The sequence below is a fragment of the Balaenoptera borealis genome (genome assembly GCF_965194805.1).
Source record: "Balaenoptera borealis genome assembly, chromosome: 3".
Lineage (NCBI taxonomy): Eukaryota > Metazoa > Chordata > Mammalia > Artiodactyla > Balaenopteridae > Balaenoptera > Balaenoptera borealis.
The window spans coordinates 168,109,445-168,132,303 of NC_138866.1; the positions used below are offsets into that span (position 1 = coordinate 168,109,445).

At 40.8% G+C, this 22,859-nt stretch overlaps 1 protein-coding gene across 7 annotated transcripts in view; it reads left to right on the plus strand.

Moving 5' to 3' along the window:
* The window catches only part of NRP1 (neuropilin 1), a 137,645-nt gene that overhangs the window by 75,411 nt on the left and 39,375 nt on the right, over positions 1-22,859 (plus strand). For all 7 annotated transcript variants that reach the window (XM_082385339.1, XM_082385340.1, XM_082385341.1 and 4 more), the window contains 2 exons: positions 19,028-19,183; positions 22,271-22,415. In XM_082385339.1, the coding sequence (XP_082241465.1) occupies positions 19,028-19,183; positions 22,271-22,415 (301 nt within the window). The remainder of the gene's footprint in view (positions 1-19,027; positions 19,184-22,270; positions 22,416-22,859) is intronic.

Below are 22,859 nucleotides of genomic sequence, written 5' to 3' on the forward strand. Positions count from 1 at the left end.
GGTCTTTGCTGTAGTCCAGGGGGCCCTTCAAGGTTTACTACCCACAGGTGCCTCCACATCCACCCAGGGTGTGAGTTGTTGCTACCAGCAACCTCCGAATCTCACTTGCAGCTTGCTGAGAATGGAGACAAAAGATCATGTAAAGGCATGGACCTGATTTCAAGAGCTAAGAAGGGGCTAGCTGGACATCCTTTGCGTGCCAAATGGGATGAAATAACTCATGAATTCTTGGAAATGTTCCCTCTGACACACGGTATTGTTACACATTTTTATCGCATTTTAGGTGGGAGAAGTGAGTGTTTCTTACTCGATTAGAAGAATTTGTTATCTGAAACCCTTCTTTTTTTCTTCAAAGTGAGGGTTTCCCCAAATTGAATGTAGCAGCTGAAGTAATTTATCTTAAAACTCTTAAATGTCATTTATTTTCACAAATTTCATATTTCATTTTCTTCTCAGCTCTCTTGGACACATCTTTCATTCTCTTCTGTGAACGTGTTGAGTGTGGAACAGGGATCTCCTATGAAATAGTTTGTGATTTTTCATACAGTTGCTAGTTTCTAGTAGGTTTATAATCTGTGTTCAAAATCGGTTCTATCTGCTGAATTGAACTAATCCAGAACATGTATGGAGGCAAGTTATCCTGACTGTAAACACTCTGTGCTTACAGACCAGACACTTCGAGGATCGGGGGGCATTTTCTCATTCAGATCATTAGTAAATTGCTGAAATTGCAATAAAATGCTTTATAAATGTGTGACTAGAGAACTGACGAAAATAGCTCACTGGGTTACCCAAATGTGGAACGATGCATGTAAAATATAATGTTGGCAAATTTAGAGAAAATATAGCTGTTCAACTGAATGTTTATTCCCCAGGTGTGCTCTGTGTATGTTTTGCAATTAATATTAACTTGCTATTTTAGCTGAAACATTGATCTGGAAGGGAGACAATTTGCTTTTTTTTTAAATTTTATTATTTATTTATTTTTGGCTGCGTTGGGTCTTCGTTGCTGCACGCGGGCTTTCTCTAGTTGCGGCGAGTGGGGGCTACTCTTCATTGCGGTGCGCGGGCTTCTCATTGCAGTGGCTTCTCTTGTTGTGGAGCACGGGCTTTAGGTGCGCCGGCTTCAGTAGTTGTGGCACACGGGCTCAGTAGTTGTGGCACACGGGCTCTAGAGCGCAGGCTCAGTAGTTGTGGCATAGGGGCTTAGTTGCTCCGTGACATGTGGGATCTTCCTGGACCAGGGCTCGAACCCGTGTCCCCTGCAATGGCAGGCAGATTCCCAACCACTGCGCCACCAGGGAAGTCCTGACAATTTGCTTTTTAAAAAAGTAGCCCAGGTGAGACTTTGGTTATCTTACCCTAGTTCTGCATTGACTTATACTTCATGCACAAAATAAATGCTTTACCTCTGACCCTTCATGTATCACAGGCCTGTTATCTCTAACTAGGTTTCCACCCAGGAAGCCCATATTCCAAAAGTTACTGTCTCCTGAGGAACTTTTCCTAATTCTTTCTCTGGTACCTTGGTGTTTCACATTATAGGAAGTCATTTGAAGGAAATATGTGTTTATAGGGACAGATGAAATTCAGAGCTTTTTGTTGTTTTTGAAGGAAGATATGATTGGGGGAAACAGAATGCACATGTGACATAATTATTTAGACATTTTTAGCTGTTGTTTTGTCAGATAGAACATAGCAAGATGATTTTAACCATTTTGGTCAAGTTGACCACTTAATTCAATTTTAAAAATCAGTCTAAGGATTTTACTAGTTAGTATTTCATGTCAACACACTTTAAAGAAAATGTATGACATTTAAAGAAGCCTCTTTGATTTTTATGATGAAGCATCACTGGGAAGAGAGTGTTGAAAGAACGACAACTGTTTGGGTAGAATTACACTTAAAATAAGTTAGTTTGTAGAGCATGAACATTTCTTTTTGCTTGCTGTTTTGGTTTCTTATTGTTTTATGGCAGTGTCTATTTGGAACCAACATTCATAGTTAAATTCTAGAGGAGAGGTTTTTATATTTCTTTCCAGAATGTCTTGACTTTAAGAGTAAGATTAAACATAGGTACAAACATCCTTTTGTCTAAATTCCTTACTGTTCATGTGTTCAGAGGGATTAAGTTATTTGCAAGACCACAGGGCAAGTTACTGACAGACCTGGGCTGGAATCTCAGTATCCTGGCCACCACTTCTTTGCTTCCACTCAGTTGTAACAGTGTGAGGACATGAGTTTGGATCCTCTCTGAAGATTGTGTCTGAAGACCAAGCAGGCACGTTTAAATCCCAGTATATCCTGCTTAGCTGCTGATTGGTAAATGATGTCTAGTAAATTGAACAGTCACTGCAGAAGCTTTAATTTAAACAAAAGATTGGACTTTGTCTGGAGCAGGGGTTCTGCGTCTGGACACTCCTGACATTTTAGATTGGATAATTCTTTGTTGTGGGGCTGTCTTGTGTGTTGTAGGATGTTTAGCAGCATTCTTGACCTCCAGCTACTAGAAGCCAGTAACATACATACACACACACACACACACACACACACACACACACACACACACACACCCTCAATCATGACAACCAAAAACAACGTCTCTAGGAGTTGCCAAATGTCCTGTTTGGGGGCAAAATCATCCCCAGTTGTAAACCACTGGTATAGAAGATGCGCAAAATCCTAATCAAGTCATTTTTAAAATAATCAGACTGATCAGAATTTTGAAAGAAAAAGTAGCTGGTTGCTTGGCTGGTTTTTGTCACTTTTCAACCGCTTATTGTAGATATTTGAACAGAATCGTAGTTCTTTTGTTTTCCAAAAATACAGATGCATCTGTTTACCTTATGCAGGAAAATAGCATCATAAACCTGCCTGCTTATTTATCTTAAGCGTCACTATTTTTAGCTTTTAAAAGTGGACTGTTTTTAGCTAAATAAATACAGATGTTATTTTAGAGTACTGCACGATTGGATCTCAAAATGCACTGATAAGAATGGGATTAAGAAAAGGAAACACAAGGATAAAATCACCAGTCATCACTGACAAGATTTAGGAAAAATAAGACTGAAATGAGCCCTTCCACGACTGGATGTTGTGTGTCCCTGACCTTGACTTACCTGTTTTAGTTTTTCTGCAGTATGTAAATAAACAATTCTTTTTTTTTTTTTTTTTTGAACTTCAAATGTAATCAAGAGTAAGGAACTGTGTTTGAAAACCTGTCTGTTGCTTTATTAACTTATCTTTTCATGGGAAACATACTATTAAGTTTCCAATTCTGTAACCTAAACAACAACACATTAGAAGCCATCAATTACCATCCAGTTTCATATCTGTGGACCAATAGGAAGGCAAGGTTGATGGTTTCACATCTGTTTTAGGTGAAAGGCTGTTCCTGTCTGTGGTATTTAAAATTTAAAGAACTTCTGTTATTATACAATTGGGAATCCTTGGGGAGTAAAATGTTAATGAAATCCATAACATGCACAGACTTTATGATAGCAGTTTTAAGAAATGCCTTTGGTGGGGTTTGTTGATTTCTGCCCTGGCGGTAATAACTACGTTTTACAGAGCGCATTAATGTTCACGTCTAAGAGCGATGGCTACGTTTATGCAGCATGTAATGTAGCACACAAACTCCTAAGCTTTAGATAACTTTCATATCAGAATTTGAAAGCCCAAGAGCAAAACAATGTGTTTTCTTCAGAAGTGGCAGAACCCACAGTTGGAAACTTTTCGAGCACCTCGACAGCAAACTTCTCCAAAGGTGCAAAAGGCCCACCCTGGAAATTCCAAAGCCAGGATGCGAATGGGTATTCTGTGCCCTCATATATTTCTCATTTAATGCACCATTTGAAAGCTCCACATCCAAATGGCAATTTTGATCCACATCAAAATAGCAATTTTGGATGCTGACCTGAAACAGAGACACACACAAACACACATACGTATTTCCTTTCTGCACTGCAAGCCCCCAGCCTTCACATTTCATTCAATTCTACGTTCAAATAAAGAGAGGAAAGTAGATTAAATTTAAAATGCTCTATAAATCCCAATAGTAATAAAATGCATTACGCTTTTATATTTCCAACTATCGAACAGAGTAAGCAGTTGAGACTAATTGCACATGTTATGACTAATGTGCAATTAGAATAATCACATATGAACTTGTACAAGTGACTTGTACATTTTTTTTTCAGCTCTTTTTGCCTCCACGGGTTAAAAACACATTCATGGCCTTCCTTTAATTGCCTTCCTTCAGAAGAATGAAGTCTTAATTTTACCAAAGTTTTATTTTTCTTACAATCCCAGTGCTTTAAACTTCTAACTACATTTTCTGGATTTAACAGAAAAATAAATAAGCTTCTTTATTCTTCTAGCAAGCCTGCGACAGAAATAGATAGAATTCTTCAGGGGATGGGTGATTGGACCTGACAGCTTCTGAAATCCTTTCAAGCATTTAAGATTCTGTGATTCTATTAAAAATAAATTTACTCTATCAGCTGGTACCATGGGCTTGCTTAAAAGAAAATATAAATATATGAAGCATAGCTCGAATTCGTTTTAAATAGTACTGATAATCATATCAGGCAACACATAGCAAAAAAAAAAATTTTTTTTTAATTAAAAAGATTTTCTTTCCTTAGATCAAGTAATTGTTTAGGTTGGCTTCACCCTGAAGCTTATCTGAGGATTCCACATAGAAACCTCACTAGTGGGGCTGTTTTGCTTGATTCTTTTGTGCTAGTTCAGGGGGAAGTGCAGCTCACTAGGGGAGATAAGATGAAGTCTGGGCAGTTCATCTTTCATGTCTCTCTAATCTTTGACGGAAGTATCTGAAAGGCAAAGGCTTACCCACAATTCCAGGCTGTTCACACCTTAATGTCTGGCCAATACTCGGTCTTTTTTCTTTCCTTAAGAAGACAAATACCACATGCAATTTGGAGCATGTTATAGGCCATCATACTAATGCAGAAAAGTGGAGGGAAAAAATGCAGCACCAGGGATACAGCTTAAGAAGAAAGTCATCACGGTGATCTGCATGTGTCTAAGACTCGATGTGTTTACTTAGGGCTAAAGCTGACAAAGACAGACCCCATCTCCGAAGAGAAAGACCGAGACCCAGGTAGATGCAGAGGCTGATGGCTACAGGTGCAAGAAATTTGACAGAGCCTTAAGTTTGAAGATCCGGAAATTAAAGATAAAATTTCCAGTGGGAAATACTCATGATAATAAAAGAAGTTAGCAAATTAAATGAAATATGAAACACTGAACAAATTGTTTTTGATATTTCAGGAGGCACACAGAGTTCATGGGGAAAAGAGAAAAGAACTTTTTTTTTTTTAAGTTCCCAGTCTTAAAAAATGAAGACAGAGTTTGCAGAATATTCCTGGCCTAGTTTTTTAAACATTATTCTGAAAATCCAGACTAGTCACTGCTGGTGTCAACCAGCAACATTTTGTAGCACACATATTATCCTATTTCTGTAGTTTTAATTTATGTTTCCAAATACTGCATTCGTTTGTAAGGATACTTTTATTTACAAAGCTCTAATACCAAGATGGTAAGAATTCATGTATTTAACAATCATGTACCATGTGAAGAAAAATCAGTCAATACATTTGTTCGTTTAACAAATTTCCTCTAAATCAACCACTCGTAAATAAAAGAATCTCATTTAGTAAGACAAATGTAGAAGGCATCTTACATGATCACATCTGGACATTCCTGTCTCTTCTGGAGAGTAGGACAAAAAGGAAAAGCAGACAGGAATAGGTAATTTGGGGTTCAATCTGTAATATGCTGAAACTGAACTCTTATCAACTTCTGTAATATAATAATTTAGTTCCCTTAGTCTAAGAACTTTGCTGTTTTCCAGAAGGGTTTATGGGAACATCTGTTTATCTACCTATCTTTTTTTAAAGTGTCTAGATTTAGAATATTCATGTGTCTCATATAAAATTCATCTCAATTAAAATCTTTTTATCAAAAGATTTTAATTCCATTTAAAATTTATTTATTCCATTTCTTCTTATATACCAGTAGCTTTATTAAAACCACGCAGAGTAATGTGTTCTCAGGCCTGACTTTGCATCTTAAAGTGTAGTGACAAAATGATAGGATTCTTACTGTCCTGGAAACCTGCAAGGTAGCGTAAAGAAATGCTTTTTTCCACATTTCCAAATACGGGCCTTAGCTCTATTTTTTCTTCCAAGAAGCCCACCCCGCTACCCCCAACACCACACACACCACAGCATGGCCATGTTCACCAAGGAAACATTTCACCTTGTGTCACCTCCAAGGATGTGGTGAAATAGACGTGTCTGTCCACGTGTTAAGAATGGTTCCGGTGGATAAATGCGAATCACAGCTTCTTCCATTATGTTAAGGACTCCGGGCAGGGATAGGGGAGGAAGAGCATGATATGTTTCGTGGAACATCTGTGCTTGTTCTCTTGTGCTTTGAAATTAGACGTGCAGATGCATTTTTCCCATTGTGTGACCTGGACTGAAATGCATGAAATTACTATAGACAGATTTTTTCTTTCAGAACATTAAAAGAATTTGCAGTTCTGTTCCCTGACTGCATTTGGATGGCAAAACAGTATGTCTTCAGAGCACAAAATGTTTCCCCTTCCTCACCTTGGTTACCCACCTCCATCCATGCAGTTTCCAACTTTCCAGCTCTTTTCCTGCCACGGACTGGCCTCTGCTCAGTCCGAAACTATAGAACATCCATTATGAATGGTAATTACAGATGATTCTTTTAGAGGGTAAGTCTTTGAAAATGTATTATTTCAAGGGCTTTTCCACCTCCTTTATAAGTCATCTTCAAAAAAAAAAATCAGTATACACTTCCTGACTGAATGGTAAGCTTCCAAACAGGGAAAATGCAGTTGACCAAATATATTAAATTGTGAAGTTCATCTCATCTGTTCTCAGGAATGACTGGCATCCCTTCAGAGACCCACTGTTTACACACAATTTCTGACAACCAACTGTACCTAGGCCGCCTGTTCTTCGTCTTCTCCCTTGTCTCCGGGGCAGCGTTTGTTATAACTTTTGGCGGGTGACCGACTTTAATCTCAGTAATCCCGTCAGCTCTTTGCAGGATTTTTAACGCCAAGTAGAGGGGTTTTCTTGGACACCTGCAAGTCCAGATTCCCCATCAACACATGAAACTCTCATTAACCTGAGAGGCCCACGTAGATCCCTGAGAAATACATGGAAAGTCAGTGTAAAAGGATGCTGTCCAAGTTTATAGGCCAAGAGCCTGATTTAGACCATTGCCCCCATCTGCAAGTCTTTAGTTTCCAGAAACTCATCCTTGTGTTTGTTTTTGAAACCAAGCTTTTAGAAGGAGGGAGAAAAATTAAAGGCGTGACTTACTGCAAAACTAATAATAAATAAGCCATTTTGTTGGTGCTGAAATAGACAGATGCTGTCTGAGTACAGATGTGCGTTGATCTTGAGTCATTTAGAAATCTCCCCAATACTGCAGATAATAAAACTTTATGGGGAGCATAGAACAACAGCTTTTGAAACAGAAATAGACCTTACCTGTACCTGTTTAATATTTTCTTGGTCTTTCAGGTTTAAAAATCTCTTTAAACTGCTGATAAATGGAATGATGTATGTGTCCATAACTGAGGTTATTGCACCTTGGAAAGGTGTTATGTTCCCTGGCCTCAATGCAGAATTAGTATCACTGCTTCTTCTACTGGGCTGCTTCTCAGAGACCATGAGACAAACACAAAGATCACAAAAGGCCTGAAACCTGCACTCATTTCCCAGCCACACAAAGCTACAATTCCAACATCGTATGAGGATCATATGTTAATTAGGTGAAAACTTGGAGACCTATAGTTAGACAGTGAAATATTGATGTCGCTAATTTTTAAAAAATACAGAAGTGGTCTGAGAAAAGTCTAAGATACCAGGTACAGCCAATCCATAAATATCCTGTGGACGTCATGATCCCAAATAAGTTGGCCGTAAAACAAAAAGATTGAGAAGAGGTTGGAGAGCATGATAGATATGGCGAAAAAATGATTTAAGCCTTGCTGCCCTTTGGGGTAACTTCTGGGAGGAGGGACGCTTCATAAGTTAGTGAGAGGTCTTTTGAGAAATAAATAAAAAAGAATCCTTCACGTGGCATGGACCTGGCCAACAAAACTCATCATCCAGCAGACCTTCCCTGTAAGTGGTGAACTTTTCAAAGGACTGGAAATTTTGAGTAGTTTTAATATTTGCAGTTTAAACACCAAGGTAAGAATAGTCATATTCCTCAATTAAGAGTACAAGTTTGTTGCTCAAATGCTAACATTGGCTTAACGATGGGTAGCTGGCTTTATCTGGAAAAAGGGAGTTTCAGATCTTGCCAGCAACGCTGAACTGACAGCGTTGAATTTAAACTCGGCAAATGTGTATTGAGTGTTTGCTAAGGATGAGACGCTGCAGGTCAGGCTAGGTGAATTTAAAGTTAAAGAAGGCTCTGTCCCTCTTTCAAACAAGTTACAACAATCTAGCTACTACAGGCAAAACCACACACACACACACACACACACTCCAATTACCCAAATGACTAAGGGAAAAAATATTAGGGTCACATTCTTATGGTTAATGTGTGTACCAATGCATCATTATGACTCTCATAAAACCAGGAAAAATAACTAAATGGGCTATGCATTGGTATTTGTGTTGGAGAGAAGAGGAGACCACGGCTTGGAATGGCTAATTAACTTGCTTAACATATTCCAGGTCGTTCTTTAATATCAAAGCCACAGAGGTGCTCCTGGGGCCTGCGCTTTTTTGCCACTATGTGCTGCCTGCATCACCCAAATATTTTTCCCTGTAGTCCTAGAGTTCATTGAGGGTATTTAATGCAGCCAGTTCCCTCTGTATTGAGTGAGATTTATTGTTTACTCGACTTTTTCCCTCACTGACGAGAGGGCAGGAATCTGGTAACCTTCCTTCTCTTGCACCCAAGTATCTAGCACTTACTTGTGAGATAAAAGAAGAATCTCCAGCCACCAGCTTCCCTCCACAGTGCAAGGGATGTTAGACACGGAAATACCCACCACCGGAAGCTCATGATCTCAACTCATGGCCCTCTCTTTAATTGTTTGAGGAGCAAACGGTGTGATTTCTACAGCAGTGTGGACTCTTCAAGAAAACACGCAGTTTTGATGCCATTTCATTGAGATGTTTTCTTTCAAATGTAGATATAAACAGAGGGTAGGGCTGGACAGTGTGCTATGAGACTCAGGAGAGAGGTATCTGGCTCATGCAGACTGAGGGTTAGGTCTTATTCCCAGGAATGCTTGGATTCCCAGAGGCAGTGAAAGCACATATTTTAGCAGAATTAGCTCAGCAGTGCAGTGCATGGTCATGAGCTGTAAGTTTAATTACAAATAAGATTGCATGGTCTCTCTGTCACCAGCCCAGCACTTCCTGGCCTGGACCCGTGGACCCCATGAAGGCCTCTGCAAAGGAGGATGTGTGTTGGGGGCTAGGGGTGGGGAGGACGCTTTTCCCTGCTCTAAAGGACTTTTGCCAAGAGATACTAGACAGAAGGAGAATGTTCATCATATCAGATATTTTGAAATGCAGGAAATTGGCTGGGATTTCTTTTCCTGTTCCTTCTGCCTTTAACTCATCAACCCTGACCCCTTCCACAGCCAAAATCTTATCCTATCCTATGAGGTCCAGTTTGAATGATTCAAATGACCTCTTGACCTGAACTTTCCCCTTGTGCACGTAATCGTCTTCTGAACCTCACAATGCCTCATCTGTGGGCATGGTGGCACTTCTTATTTTCAGTCTTGTATTATCATTTTTTTCTGCATAGGCCTACTTCCTTCCCGACCCTGGCATACCATATATATCTATTGAATTTAATGGACTAAATGGTTTTATCTGGACCCTTGGCGTCCTTTGGTTTACTTTAATTTCACACTTTCAGTTTAAGCGTCTACAATGCGTGAAGCGCCATTATTGGGCTTTAAGACACATCCGTGTGGGCATGCACCCTGGCTCCACGCATCGGTTTATAGTTTGCCCGAAATGTTTTTAATCATAAAAGCAAGAATAATAAATGCTTTATCTGCATAATACAGTCCTACTGAAATTATGTGCGGAGGTCTTAAATTCTTCTATTACGTTTTAAAATGGTTGTCATGCAGACCACCCTTTAGTCATTCTTCCATTACTGCGCCCCCTTTGTTTTAGCAGAGACAGACATCAGAAGCAGAGATCCGTTCACACAGTCTGCTTGATCTCACAGGATGTTGATCAATGCGGTCAACTGGATCCATTCCACTTGACCTGCTCGTGCATACCGACCCCAAGCAATTCCTACCCGTTAAGCCTTCTAACTGGGAGAATGCTTCCCTAGTTTTCATGAGTATTACAATAAACAATTAATGGATGGAACCAAGAGTTATAGCAGGAGAGCCTAAGCCAGCCTGTGTCCTCCATGCAGGGATGCTTGCTAAATCTTTGCTGACTGAATCTTCTAGCAAGAGCCCATGGTACAATGGTCCTATAGGCATTTGACTAGATCTACATCATGTTTATGCATATCTGAGGCTGGTTACAATTTTTTTTAAACTGTAGCATATTTATTTTTCTTTCTTGAGACATTTCCATTATGCGATTTTTACTACAGAGCTTGTAGGTTAAATTCTTAACCAAGTTTCTAGGGATTACATTTGTTGTGTTCTGAGTACTTATCCTCTTTCCAGATCAAAGTATTAGGCTCAGGTTTTCAATTTAATGTAACTTACAAATAAGTATTCAAAAAATGTTAATAAAACTATTAAGTCCCTGAATCTTTTACCACCCAGTAAGGACTCCTAAGTATCTAAGTTGGAAGAGGGGACCATCTAAGTGTCATCCTCCTGACTGAGCTATTAAAGTTTCTGAGGTCCCCATCTGCAAGTGAACATGGTGTTGAAGTAATGAAGCTTCTTCATTTTAAGGAAAAACAGAGTTTTCAGGCTGGCGTATGTCTTAAAAATGTACAACAATCTTTGCCAACGCCTAGGCATTTGGTCAGCCTTTCTCTTTAACTCTACATAGAAGTTTCCAATTGTCTTTGATGCTGATTACTTGTATCCCAGAGTCTATAGGAACCCCCATACGATCTCATTTTCTCCTCCTTTGTTATCAGAATACACTGTGTCCTGATGTCCAGATTTTACAGGCTTATTGAGTAAGAGAGGAATTCAAATGGAATATTTGTTTTCTCTGAACACAATTATATCTGTTCTAGAAAATACAGAAGGGAAAAAGAAACCCTCAGATTTTGCATGGAATATGTGAAGACTCCTCCCATATTTGTCTTAAATTGATGTCATCAGTGAAGCTGAGCATTTGCCGGTGGGTGTCACAGTCCTGTTGCCCTGCTCTCAAAGGTCTTTGAAATGCTGCATCAGACACCCTCAGGAGATGTGGCCCCGCCGCGCTCTCCTCCCAGAGCCGCGTCCTCCTCTTCACGCTCCATCTTCGTGGTTTCCACGTGGGGGTGATTTGGGTAGCTGGCTTCTGGAAATGTCTCTAGTTGAGATGCTGGTGTTAACCCGCAGTACGGAGTCCGTTTCCTTTCCTCCTGCCGATGCCACTTGCCCGTTCTGACAACTACGAGAGATCTTACTCTTCAGAGAGAACCACATGGCACTCCAGTTCCAAGAACATATCAGAATTAAATATTTCTTCTTTAATTTGTTGCTTCTGGTTTATGCCAAAAAAATTAATGTGAGAATGAAAGGATATGCCAACACCCAAAGGCAGTGGAGCCCCACAGCATAATCTCCTTTATCAGCCAAAGGAGACAGAGGTCAGCCCTTGTTTGAGGACTTCATTTGTCTTGTGCTTTCCTTGTTGTTCTTTTGCACGAAGTACAGTGGCATCAGGGAAGCCAGGCTTTGTGCTGCATCTGGGCTGCACAGTCTTATCTAGTGTTATTCTAGCTGGTTGACTCAAGTCTTCAGAAAGGAAAATTCATCTGTTCATTCACTTGGGATTGTTTTACTATCAGCACAGGCTTTGTTGCAACCAGTAGTTTGCTTCTACCCAGGAAAATGCTTTCCTTTATGGAAAAAAAAAAAATTAATTCAAGCAATTAAGATGAGAAAAGAAAATTGGTGAGGTTCTTCCTGCACTGCACTTGTCTTGCTCTTGGCTATTTGTATTCTTTACCAGAATTTTTAAATGTTTTCTCATTATCTTTTGCTAAAAATGATCTGTCACCACTGTCTTGTTTTTCAACAGCATGAATGAGTCATTTGCAAAATTTGGCTTTCCAGTAGTCAATGTAAACGTTAAACGGAGTCAAAGTAATCATAAATGGTTTCATATTCTCGATAATTATACAAATATGTAATTTCCAGAAAGAATAACTATAAGATTTAATTTTTGTTCACTAAGAAATTCTAAATTACCTTTTGATAATTGTGCTTTTTAAGATAGGAATTGAGGAAGAGCATGGGTGTAGTGGCGTGTACATGGGCCACCAGTCTGATCTGGGGTAAGTCCTGGCTTAATCACTGACAAGTTACGTGACTCTGAGCAAGGTTCACACATCACTTTGTTCCTCAGTTGCTTTGTCCACAAAACCTTCCTTGTATGATTGTTAAGAGTTGAAGAGATAATGTATATAAATTTAGCCCTTAATAAAATGCCTGACACATAGGGGTTGCCTTATGAATTTTCTATATATAATAGTAATTTTAGCCATCAGTGTTTTTTCTATGTAATACAGTAATCATGAAAAATACATAAAGAGATAATTATGTCACCAACTATAAAATGGTTGTATTCCTACTGGCAACTATAAAAAGTCCAAGATCCTAAGTCAAGGAACATGATGATCAGGTGCTGTGAATTAAGCCCCCAGATCCTGGAACAGCACTGATGTTCAGATGCTTAGGCATTATCAGAAAGCACGTGTGTTATCTAAGGAAATGAGACAATTGCTTAAAAATATTTTCTTTAGCTTGTAGTGTCTAGTGATGAATTAAACAGCTCTTTGAGTCATCAGAGATGCTCTAAAAAGAATCCGACACACTCCACCTCCCCCCCAAGAAAGTATTTTTCCTGTTTTTAATCAGACTCCAGTTCTTTGTCCTTTATTTTTTCAGGCTCTTGTACTGACCTGTCTTGGGAATGTTAAAAGCCGGGAAACACTCCCTTGCCAATGGTCGCTCAACGGACAGTATTTTATTGAGCAAGACAGATTTTTCATTTTAGAAATGAGGCTTTCCACATTACGACGTTACCAATAGCTGGTTATGTATTATTATAGGAAGCGATGATATCTCTTTCATGGCTGGGAGGCTGCATGCTGGTATTTAACCAGCAGTTTGCAGAGGTTTGCTTCATGATTTACTGCACGATGCTTAAATGTGCCCTTTGTCCTCAAGTGATTCCCAGTAAAATGTGTATCTCTCCTGGCTTCTGTTTATCTGGGGATTGTGTTTCCTGTCATTACTAAGACAATGCCATGGTCATAAAGTGCATGTGGGTTAATACCTGTAGACATCTTACAACGAAGAGGGAGTTGGAGGTGGACGGTTTACCCCACAGGAGCTGTAGGACACCATCCCCTGCCCCCCAGAAGGGGATGAGGACAGCTGTTTTCTTCTACTGGTGTGCCTCTCCCCACCCGGGATGAAAGTTCCGCTTTCCTCCTCTGTGCCTGATGTCTAGCTATGTCTTCTCTTTGTGTGGGGAGCACAGTGAAGATAAGATGTAGGTAGACATTCTACCAGCAGTGTTAGGCTTTTATATTTATATTGGAAACAGGATGTCGTATGGGGTCACTTCTGCTAACAGTGATAAGCTAACTCAGAGTGGCCACTCGAACTCAAAAGGAGTTTGGTAAACTTCCGTCAAATTGCCTACAGACCATCAGATAAGTACCAGATGTTTATGTTTGTCACACACATGGAGTGAAACGTTCCACAGTTTCAGTGAATGCAATTGACGTTCAGCTCTGTGCTTCCCCCTCCCATCCTCCCACCCCCTCACCATCACCCTTAATGTTAAACAGAAAGTACATCAAACTCAGATGTGAAATCACACCCATCTTCCAATTAAAAATAAAGCAGCTGTGAAATAATGAATGACATTCTTTCAAAATAAGAAAATACTGACGGGAGCAGAGCTGATTGGATTTAGGGAAAGCAGGTTACTTAATTACGGTTATTGTGTGTCTGAATTTTTAAGAGAAGAAGGGAAATATTGTTTAGGATGATGAACCCTCCAAAACACAGAGGGCTGCCATTATGTAGAACTGCTCGGGATTGTGTCTTTGTCTCTCCAGCTGCCTGTCTTGGGTCTCCAATCTTGTCTACTGGATGTGAGGTTGGTGAGAGCTTATCAGAATTCAAAAAGCTAACCCACCAAAAGGATGGCCAGATTTTGAATGGTGTTCATGACAACTGATTATTTTGCTTCCGAATGAGCAGAACACAGCACTCTTTAGAGATCAATCCATTTCTTGACAAATAGTGTCTATAGCGGTGAGGGAAACATGGTAGGTTGTCTAGTGATGTTATTTCATTCATTCATTTCCTCCCCGTTGCCTCTGCCCTTCCTGTTCCTCCTTCTCCCTAGAACATCCTTTCCCATTTTATCCACTTGTGAGCTCCTACTGTGCATCTTTCAGTAGGTGTCTTAGACATCAAAGTCAGCTGTGAGATGTGTCCAATCCCCCTACCTCTCCTTCCTCCGTGCATTGCCCCATCCTGTAATCTTGTGTTTGTGTCTCCCATTGCTGCTCTTTGTATCCTCACCACTTAATACAGAACTTAGTGGAAACCCAGTACTAAGTGTCCACTGGATGAATGTCAATCAAGGTGAGTAGAAGTGTTCACAGGCGGCCGACTGATTAAATAGATGACGCTACAGTCAGGCCATAGAATACCATTCAGCCATGGAAATTGATGTAGAAAAATACTTTTGGCGTGAAAATACATCCATACAACTAAACGAAAAGCAGGTTATCAAACATAGAGGTAATATGACCTCATTTTTACAATAACAAAATATACACAAGATGGTTACATATATTTTGCGTAAGGAAATAAAACTCTGGAAGGCTATTATCAGCCGTTATTTCCTATTGGTGGTCTTATGAAGATTTTAATTTCTCCTTTAATCTCTTCTGCATCTTATGAATTTTCAATAGACATCTATCACTTTTCTATATAGAAAAGCAGATATTCCTTAAAAGAAATCATAAAAGTCTGGATGGAAGTAGAGGAAAAAGACAATATGATGAATTGACAGATGGAGACCTGAGCTTTGCACTAAACATCTTGGAGTTAGAAGTGCCTTATTCTGCCCATCAGACCAAAAAGAGGAAATAGTCATTTGCAGTCAAAAAAAAGAGGAAAATGTTCTTTTAAGTTGACAAAACTTTACATGTGAAGGCACAAAGACAGAAAAGGCATATCTTGTGTTAGGAAGAATAAATACTTTATGTGGCTGGAAGATACGGTTGGAGGGAGGTAGATGCAGCAGGTGAGACTAAAACAGCAGGTAGATCGAGGCCAGTGTCATGATTAGCAGAGATGGCTTCAGCCCTGAGAAAGGTATAAACACCCAGGTGTTAAGTCCCTCTGGGTCTCCTGACAGATACCTGTGGTGTGAGCAGTTGTGCTTCTGAGGCTGAGAGTTGTCTATCTCCTCCCAAACTCTCTCAGGCGCTGAGGGTCTCTGTTAGGGCATTCCACAAAGGTCACCAGGGAGAAAGGACTTGAAAGAACCTGCGTGGTATTGCCAGTGAGCGTCTCCACAGTGCTGGTCTGTGTCTTGGTAGAGTTCTGGGTACCATTCAGTTTTAATTGCAATCATTCAAGTCCCAGTCCTAATCATTTGGTGAGGTTGTCATTCATCCTTTCTAAACAGTGGTAATAATGTTAGGAAGAAAAATGAAATGAAATTTCAAGTATCCCAGCACAGTGAGCAAGAGAATCTGCAGAGTTTTAAAGCACAACAGGAAACCTTATGCAAGTACAAGGGGAGGTTGTGAATGCATTTCATTGCTGTTGAGAAAAGAAAATATCTTTTTCTTCTTTATGAGTCATTCATACGTATGCTTTGGGGACTTTCAGTCTGGGACTTTGGTCGTTTCATGTGTTGGGCACCCGGTAATTTCAGTCAATGGCTCCTTCCTTTCAAGTCAGTTGTTTCTAGTGTCTAGGATTCTTCTAGTTGACCACCAGTTAACTTCTTTCTTACCTAATAACTAAATCTTACCCTGAGAACAAAATTTTAAAAATAGGAAAAGGACAGCCAGGGAATGAAGTTCTAGAGTTATTTCCAATCAACCTAAGCTGCATAGACACTCATGGGAATTTAAGCATTTCCAAACTGAAGAGCCATTTGCAGGTTTGACAGGAAGAGTTTATTTGCACAGCTCTACTTCACGCTCCCTTGGATGTCAAGGTTTTAAGGGCCCTTCAGGTTGAAAGTGGATCCGGTATTAGGCATGAGGGCATGACTCAGTGGACAGTCGGCAAAGCACTAAGTGTCTGAGAGCATCTGAAAACAGTTGAAAAAGTTCCGTGCAGCCATGTCTAGAGTACCCATTAACTTTCAAGTTGCAGCATTAGGAAATCAGAGAGTTTTTGCAGCAACCTGAAATCATCTGGTTATTTGTCCAGAATAGAGTTAGGTTTGGGCTTGCCAGATAACATCCAGAAAAGAACACCCAGTTAAATTTGAATTTCAAGTAAGCAATGAACCTGTTGTTAGTATGTCCCAAATATTGCATGGGACATATTTATACTAAAAACATTTGTTGTTTATCTGAAATTCATATTTAACTGAATATCTTGCATTTTTGTTGGCTAAATCTGGTAAACGTGGACTGCCTCCGTTTTTTGAAATTTGTACACAAATTCATACGAAGTACTAGTATTCACTTCTGGAAAAAATGCAAATTCCAGTTAACAAGTATAGGCACTTGATAAAATATGTTGGATAAATACTTAGTTGTTAAATTAAGATTTAGAACATCCACTGTTATTATCTTAAAATATTTATTGCTATTAAAGGCTTGCTCCTTTTTCTTTTAAATCTGGTGAAAGCATTTAGAGCCTGGACTTTATATCTTAAAAATCAGGAAAATGAAATAAAGATTGTTTTACATTGAATGGTATCCCCTTCCTTTCTAGATGAAATCTCCTATTGTTGAATTGTGTTAAGTTCAAGTCGGCTTCTCTGTGGCAGGGACATTGCTGTTTTTCCTGGATGTAAGTCTTGGTTCAGTTTCGAAGGAACTGGCAACCTGTTGATTTAACTACCCCAAGGGCCTTCAGGAAAAAGCAATTTGTGGAAGACAATAGCCGTTCTTCACAAGGCAGGCTGTACATAAAATGGAAATTCTTTAGCTGTTCATGACCCATGGGCACTAGAGGGTTAATTGAAATATAGTTTTCAGAAAATTGGGTTGTCGTGTAGCAACTGGAAAGCAGGATTCAGAAGTTGTGGTTGGGGGGGGCGGTGGTGTGGTTGGGGGGGGCGGTGGTGTGCTTAGGGGTTTTGGGGGGTTTTGTTTTTTGGCTTTTGTCGCCGTTTTCAGGGAAAACAGCCTCTTACTAGTGAATATAATATACAGTTGAAATATCTTGTTACTGTTAACCAGTTGTAACGTGCAATTTCTTTTTGTGTCCTTTACAAAATATTTGCCAAATATTTGTGCTTCATTTCTTTAAAATCTCTGTATTATACAGAAATCCAATAAATAGAAGGCATAGTAGAAGAAACCAATTTTATAGGAATAATCAAATGTATTCATAAAAGGAAAATATTTCTAATATAGAGAAACTGGTAATGATTTTTGTTTTAAGATGATTCTTGGTTATTAACAATGGAAATAAGGAAAGTTAAAGAAAAAATACCTGTTTTACTTTTCTGAAAGCATGGAGTCCTAGGAAGTCAGAGAGGGAAGGGGTCTTCCGGGTTATCTGGTGCAACTCGTTCATTTTACAAATGAAGAACTAGAAGCCTAAAGATGAAGTGACTTGTCTGAGGCCCTATAGAGCAAGCTCAAGGCAGAGCCGGTACTGGAACCTTGAGGGCCTGATCTCTGCCCTTCCCATTCACATCACAGGGCCATGGGAACAACTCAAGCCACTGCAGACCTCTGGGATGCAATCAGGGACCTCGGGCTTTGGTCACCCTCTGGTCATCACTACTGTGGTGCCCTCCAGGTGGCCCAGCCGTCAGGGGTGTGAGAAAGTCCAGTGAGGGATGAAGGTAAGGCCACTGTGCTGAGGAACATCTCCCCTGGAAACTCACCAGTGGAAGCTTGTTAAGTCCTAGCTGTTGTCCCACAGAGGCATCGTTCCTTCCCAGATTGATGCCTGGGAATCCTCCTGCCTCTCAAGCTGAACTACAAGGAGAGATACAGAAAAGGAAGAAATTTAGATGGATCAGAAATCCTAACTTTGCCCTCCTTCTCTCGACTCCATTCCAGATTATAAATCTATGGCCCATTTCTCAACCCGCAGTACACACAAGTGCTTTCAGAGTCAGGATCGCTCTGATCCACATTCTGTTTGGAAGGAGGTAGGATGCTGCAGAGTGATGGGAAGTGGGATCATGTTAGACCCAAGTTCTAGTCCAGGCCTCTCCGTATCCAGTATGTGAGCTTATCTTGTTTGTCTTGATTTTCTATTTGTAAAATGACATCTATTAACGTGCTGTTTAGAAAGTATTGTGAATCTCTTAGAAAATACAGTAACATGATATTGAACCCAGTTTTCTCTTTTGTACCAAGGATCAAGCAATCTTGGTGGCAACGATGAGAAAGGTCTCTTTTTTGGCCATTGCTAACCTAAAGCAGCTGCTGTCTTATCATATTGGAGGCTTTCTTGGGGTTGTTGATGCCGATGGAATTAGGGTTTGTTGATCCCAGGTAGATGAAAACTACACCATGGTACCCACAGGAAAAGATGCTCCACATTCCGGAGGTACAAGGATGGGCAACTGACAAGGCTGGTATTGTCTTGTAGGTAGACCTGGGCCTTCTGCGCTTTGTCACTGCTGTCGGGACACAGGGAGCTATTTCAAAGGAAACCAAGAAGAAATACTACGTCAAGACTTACAGAATAGACATTAGCTCCAACGGGGAAGACTGGATCACCATAAAAGAAGGAAATAAACCTGTTGTAAGTTTCCCTTCCACCTCCTCCAGCAATCCGGTCTTTGAAGTGGATGATCAATTTTCACTTGTTTGTTTGGGAGCTTGCTGTCTGGCCTGGTTTATTTTCGAATTGATTTAAAATGAAAAGTACAATTAGAGGTTTAAATCTGACCAAGGGGTCTCATGTTCCCAGATCCAGAAGCCAAAAGGAAATTATATGGATGTTTCCAAGAAAAGTCAATACCGGCCAAATTAAGTCAAACTCAAGAATCACTTTAAACCTCCCACGGGGACACGGACTATGCAGGATAAACACCGTCCTCTTAGAACCTCTGCAGTTGTTTTGTTTTGTCTTTGTGCCTGTGTTTCCTCATTCTCTTTCCTAGACTGATCCTTTCTTCCTCTCTGTAATGGGCTGGTTTTAGAAGACTCCTTTTCATCTACCCTCTGTGGCTCACAAACTAATTTACAAGTGTGTTTGGCTGCTTCTGTGCGAATGAACAGAACTAAAGGTGTTTCCTCAGATCCCATGAACCACACGCCACCTCCTCACTACTTTTTTGTCGAGGAGGCCACACCATGCCCTGCCCCCCGGGCACTCTGCTCTGAATTATTTGGAACTGAGATGTTTTTCTCAGCCTGCTGTTTATTTGAAGTTATGCTTGCTCTGATTTACTAATCAAAAGATTTTGGAGAACTCGTGCTTGCTGTTTCCCCAAAATTAAAAGCTTGCCCTGGAGGCCGAGTGAAATGCACAGAATTGGTGAGGATAGTAGCAAAGATCCAGGTAACCTGGAATCCTGGGTTTGGGAAGAGACCAATTAACATGTCCTTGTCTCCATTTGGGGCATCCCTGGCCTTGATTTTCTCCTTCTGGGTCTGAAACTGAGAAAAGCCTCCTGGGTGTGAAGTGAGAGGCCTATAAATACCCTCTGATTAGCTGCAAAGCCCTCACTGTCCCTTAGGGCAGGCAGGAAGGCCGAAGACATAGGGATGCAGCTGCTCTGTGAACAGACCAGCTCAAGGCCGCTGTCTAGCCCTAGAGGATGTGAAACAGATCCTCCATCTGGGGAAGAAAAACCCTCATAGTCATCATTGGTGGAGATCTAGTGAGTAAATTCTGACCCTGAGTGTCATGACTTATTCTTGTTTTGGAGTCGTTTTTTTGAAGCCATGCTTTAGTTTCAAACAAACGAAAAAACACTAATGCCAAGGACACACCAACATACAGAAGAACCTGGAGAGAGTGGGGAGGGCTGACCCCAGCTTTCAGGCCGTCTCTTTAATCAATGAGCGCTGTCTCTCCAAGACACGCTTCTCAGCCATGGTCCGCGGTTGTCCGCGTGGCCCGGATGTGGGTGTGGGAAGCACACGAGGGCAGTAGGGGCATCTGATGTGCACACAGCTCACTCCCGGTCCATGATCTGGGTCACCTTGGCACACAGAGGGCCTTCCAGAGTAGGAGGCAGAAAGAATAAAGGGTCAGCAAAGACCTGGCATGTGTCTGCACCCTTTCACTGAACCCGAATGAAATCCCCACATCCACCCAGAGTCCAGCTCTCGTTGCCCACCTGCCTTTCACTACTTTGGGGCCTTTCAGGCACCACCCCCTGCCCTGCTTTCCTCAGAGAGAGTTGGCCTATGTACCTCAGCAACAGCGGCCTTCGACCACCAACATTCCAGCAGCCCTCTTTCTGTTGGTGGCATGTGTGTCCTTACCTGGTTTTCAGCAAACATAAAATGCCTTCAGGGTGAACCAGACTGTGGTCCCTCCCTGAGGTGGATCTGCTGGCCCTTGAAACACTGGTTTGGGAAGCTCTGCTCCTTCACGCAAGTCCCCATTATTCATCGTCACACAAAAATGCTTCCACACAGATTGTTTCTGAGAGAGATTTGCTGAAGTAAGACAGAAATCTAAAGGCCGTCACAGGCTGGGATAAATTCCGATATTAAATCGTCTCAGGAGAGGGATCCGGCTAACAGCCGACTTATTAAAGCATTTGACCACCTCCCATGGAGCAGGCCTCATGGGCTAAATGGAGTAAGAACTCCAGGCTGACTCTCCTAAGCCCCTTCTCCCAGGGGAACGGTGGTCCTCCTCCTAGGACTCATCTGGGAAGGTGGGTGGGAGTCTCTGCACCTCTGATGGCCCAGGGATGCTCTAGCTATACAAGGCCTGTGACTGAGACATGGTGCTTTTACACGGCTGTCCCCACCCAGAGCTGGAGTAAAATCCAGGGGAGTGGAGGCTTTCAGTCCCACCTGAGACTGGTCGAGTGCCGGACGGTTCCATGTGGCAGACAGTCCCCGTTCCTCAGAGATCTCACTGGAGGACACTGCCCTGGCGCCATGCCCAGGCTGAGTGTCTCCAACAGACACTTGTGGGAAACCGGTTCGTGACTGGCACTCATTACATCTGCAGTTACATGCCTCATCTTTCTTAGAATAAAATGACTCATTTTTAAAACTAGAAACAGAAGCCCTGGGAAAACTGATTCTCTGTTACATATCATTTATAACTCAGTTTTGATTTTGACCACTAACACATAATTTTACCAATAACTGGAAATTTTAAAGTCTTTCATTAACGTCAGGGATAAGACCTTCCATCAAGAAATGAAGTTAAAAGGGAGGAAGCTCCTTGACCTAGTGCTGAATATAACCTAGAATTTTCAAAAAGCCAGACCCTACATTGAACTCAAAAAGCACTCCTTTGGGGGGGTTCCTGGGAAAGTACAATAGTGAGAGTTCCCAAGAATTGTCTACAGTATTCTGTAAGTCCTTCTGATAATGTTAATAATTTTCCCACTTTTTTAGATAATAGCATAGTATTCTATAACAAATGCTATCCTTATAATAGTACCTTTGGAGGCTCTATCCTCTCAGAAAATTGAATAGATGATTAGGACAACATTCTATATTAGACGCAATTCTTTCTGATTGCCATTATGTGGAAAAATAACATGACAAATTATTAACACTACATCAACCACGGTAAACAGTGAGGAAATTGTAAATAATTTGACAAGCACTGGAGAAAACATATTTCTGGATTTGTTTTCAGACAATCCAAAATGTCTGCTATTAAAGGGCCCTTCCTTTTTCCATCTAGATCTTTCAGGGAAACACCAACCCCACAGATGTTGTGATTGGAGTTTTCCCCAAACCCCTGATAACTCGATTTGTCCGAATCAAACCTGTGACTTGGGAAACTGGCATATCTATGAGATTTGAAGTCTATGGCTGCAAGATAACAGGTAAGATTGAAGATCACCTGGGTTTGATTTATGTAAACTTTTAAATATAGGAAGAGTCATTTGGTATAAATGGGGTCGGTCATTTTCATTTGATAGTTAAGAGCATACACTTAGGATTTAGACAAAAGTGAGTTCAAATCCTACTTGTACTACTCACTGGCTTATTTCTTTGGGCAGTTTATGACCTTTCAAAGCCTTAGTTATCTCACCTGGAAAACAGGGTTGTTGTGATAATGGATCAGCTAGTGGATACGAAGCATTTACACAGCCTGGTGTGTGGTGGGTATTTACTAAGTGGTGCTTTTCCACTAGATGGCAAGCTCCAGGAAGGCAGGTAAAGCTCCAAGAAGGCAGGTACCTTCCCCGTCATCCTTTGTCTCCTCGGTACTCGGCACACTGACTGCTACATGGTAGATTTACAGTAAATAACTGTTGCGTGAAATG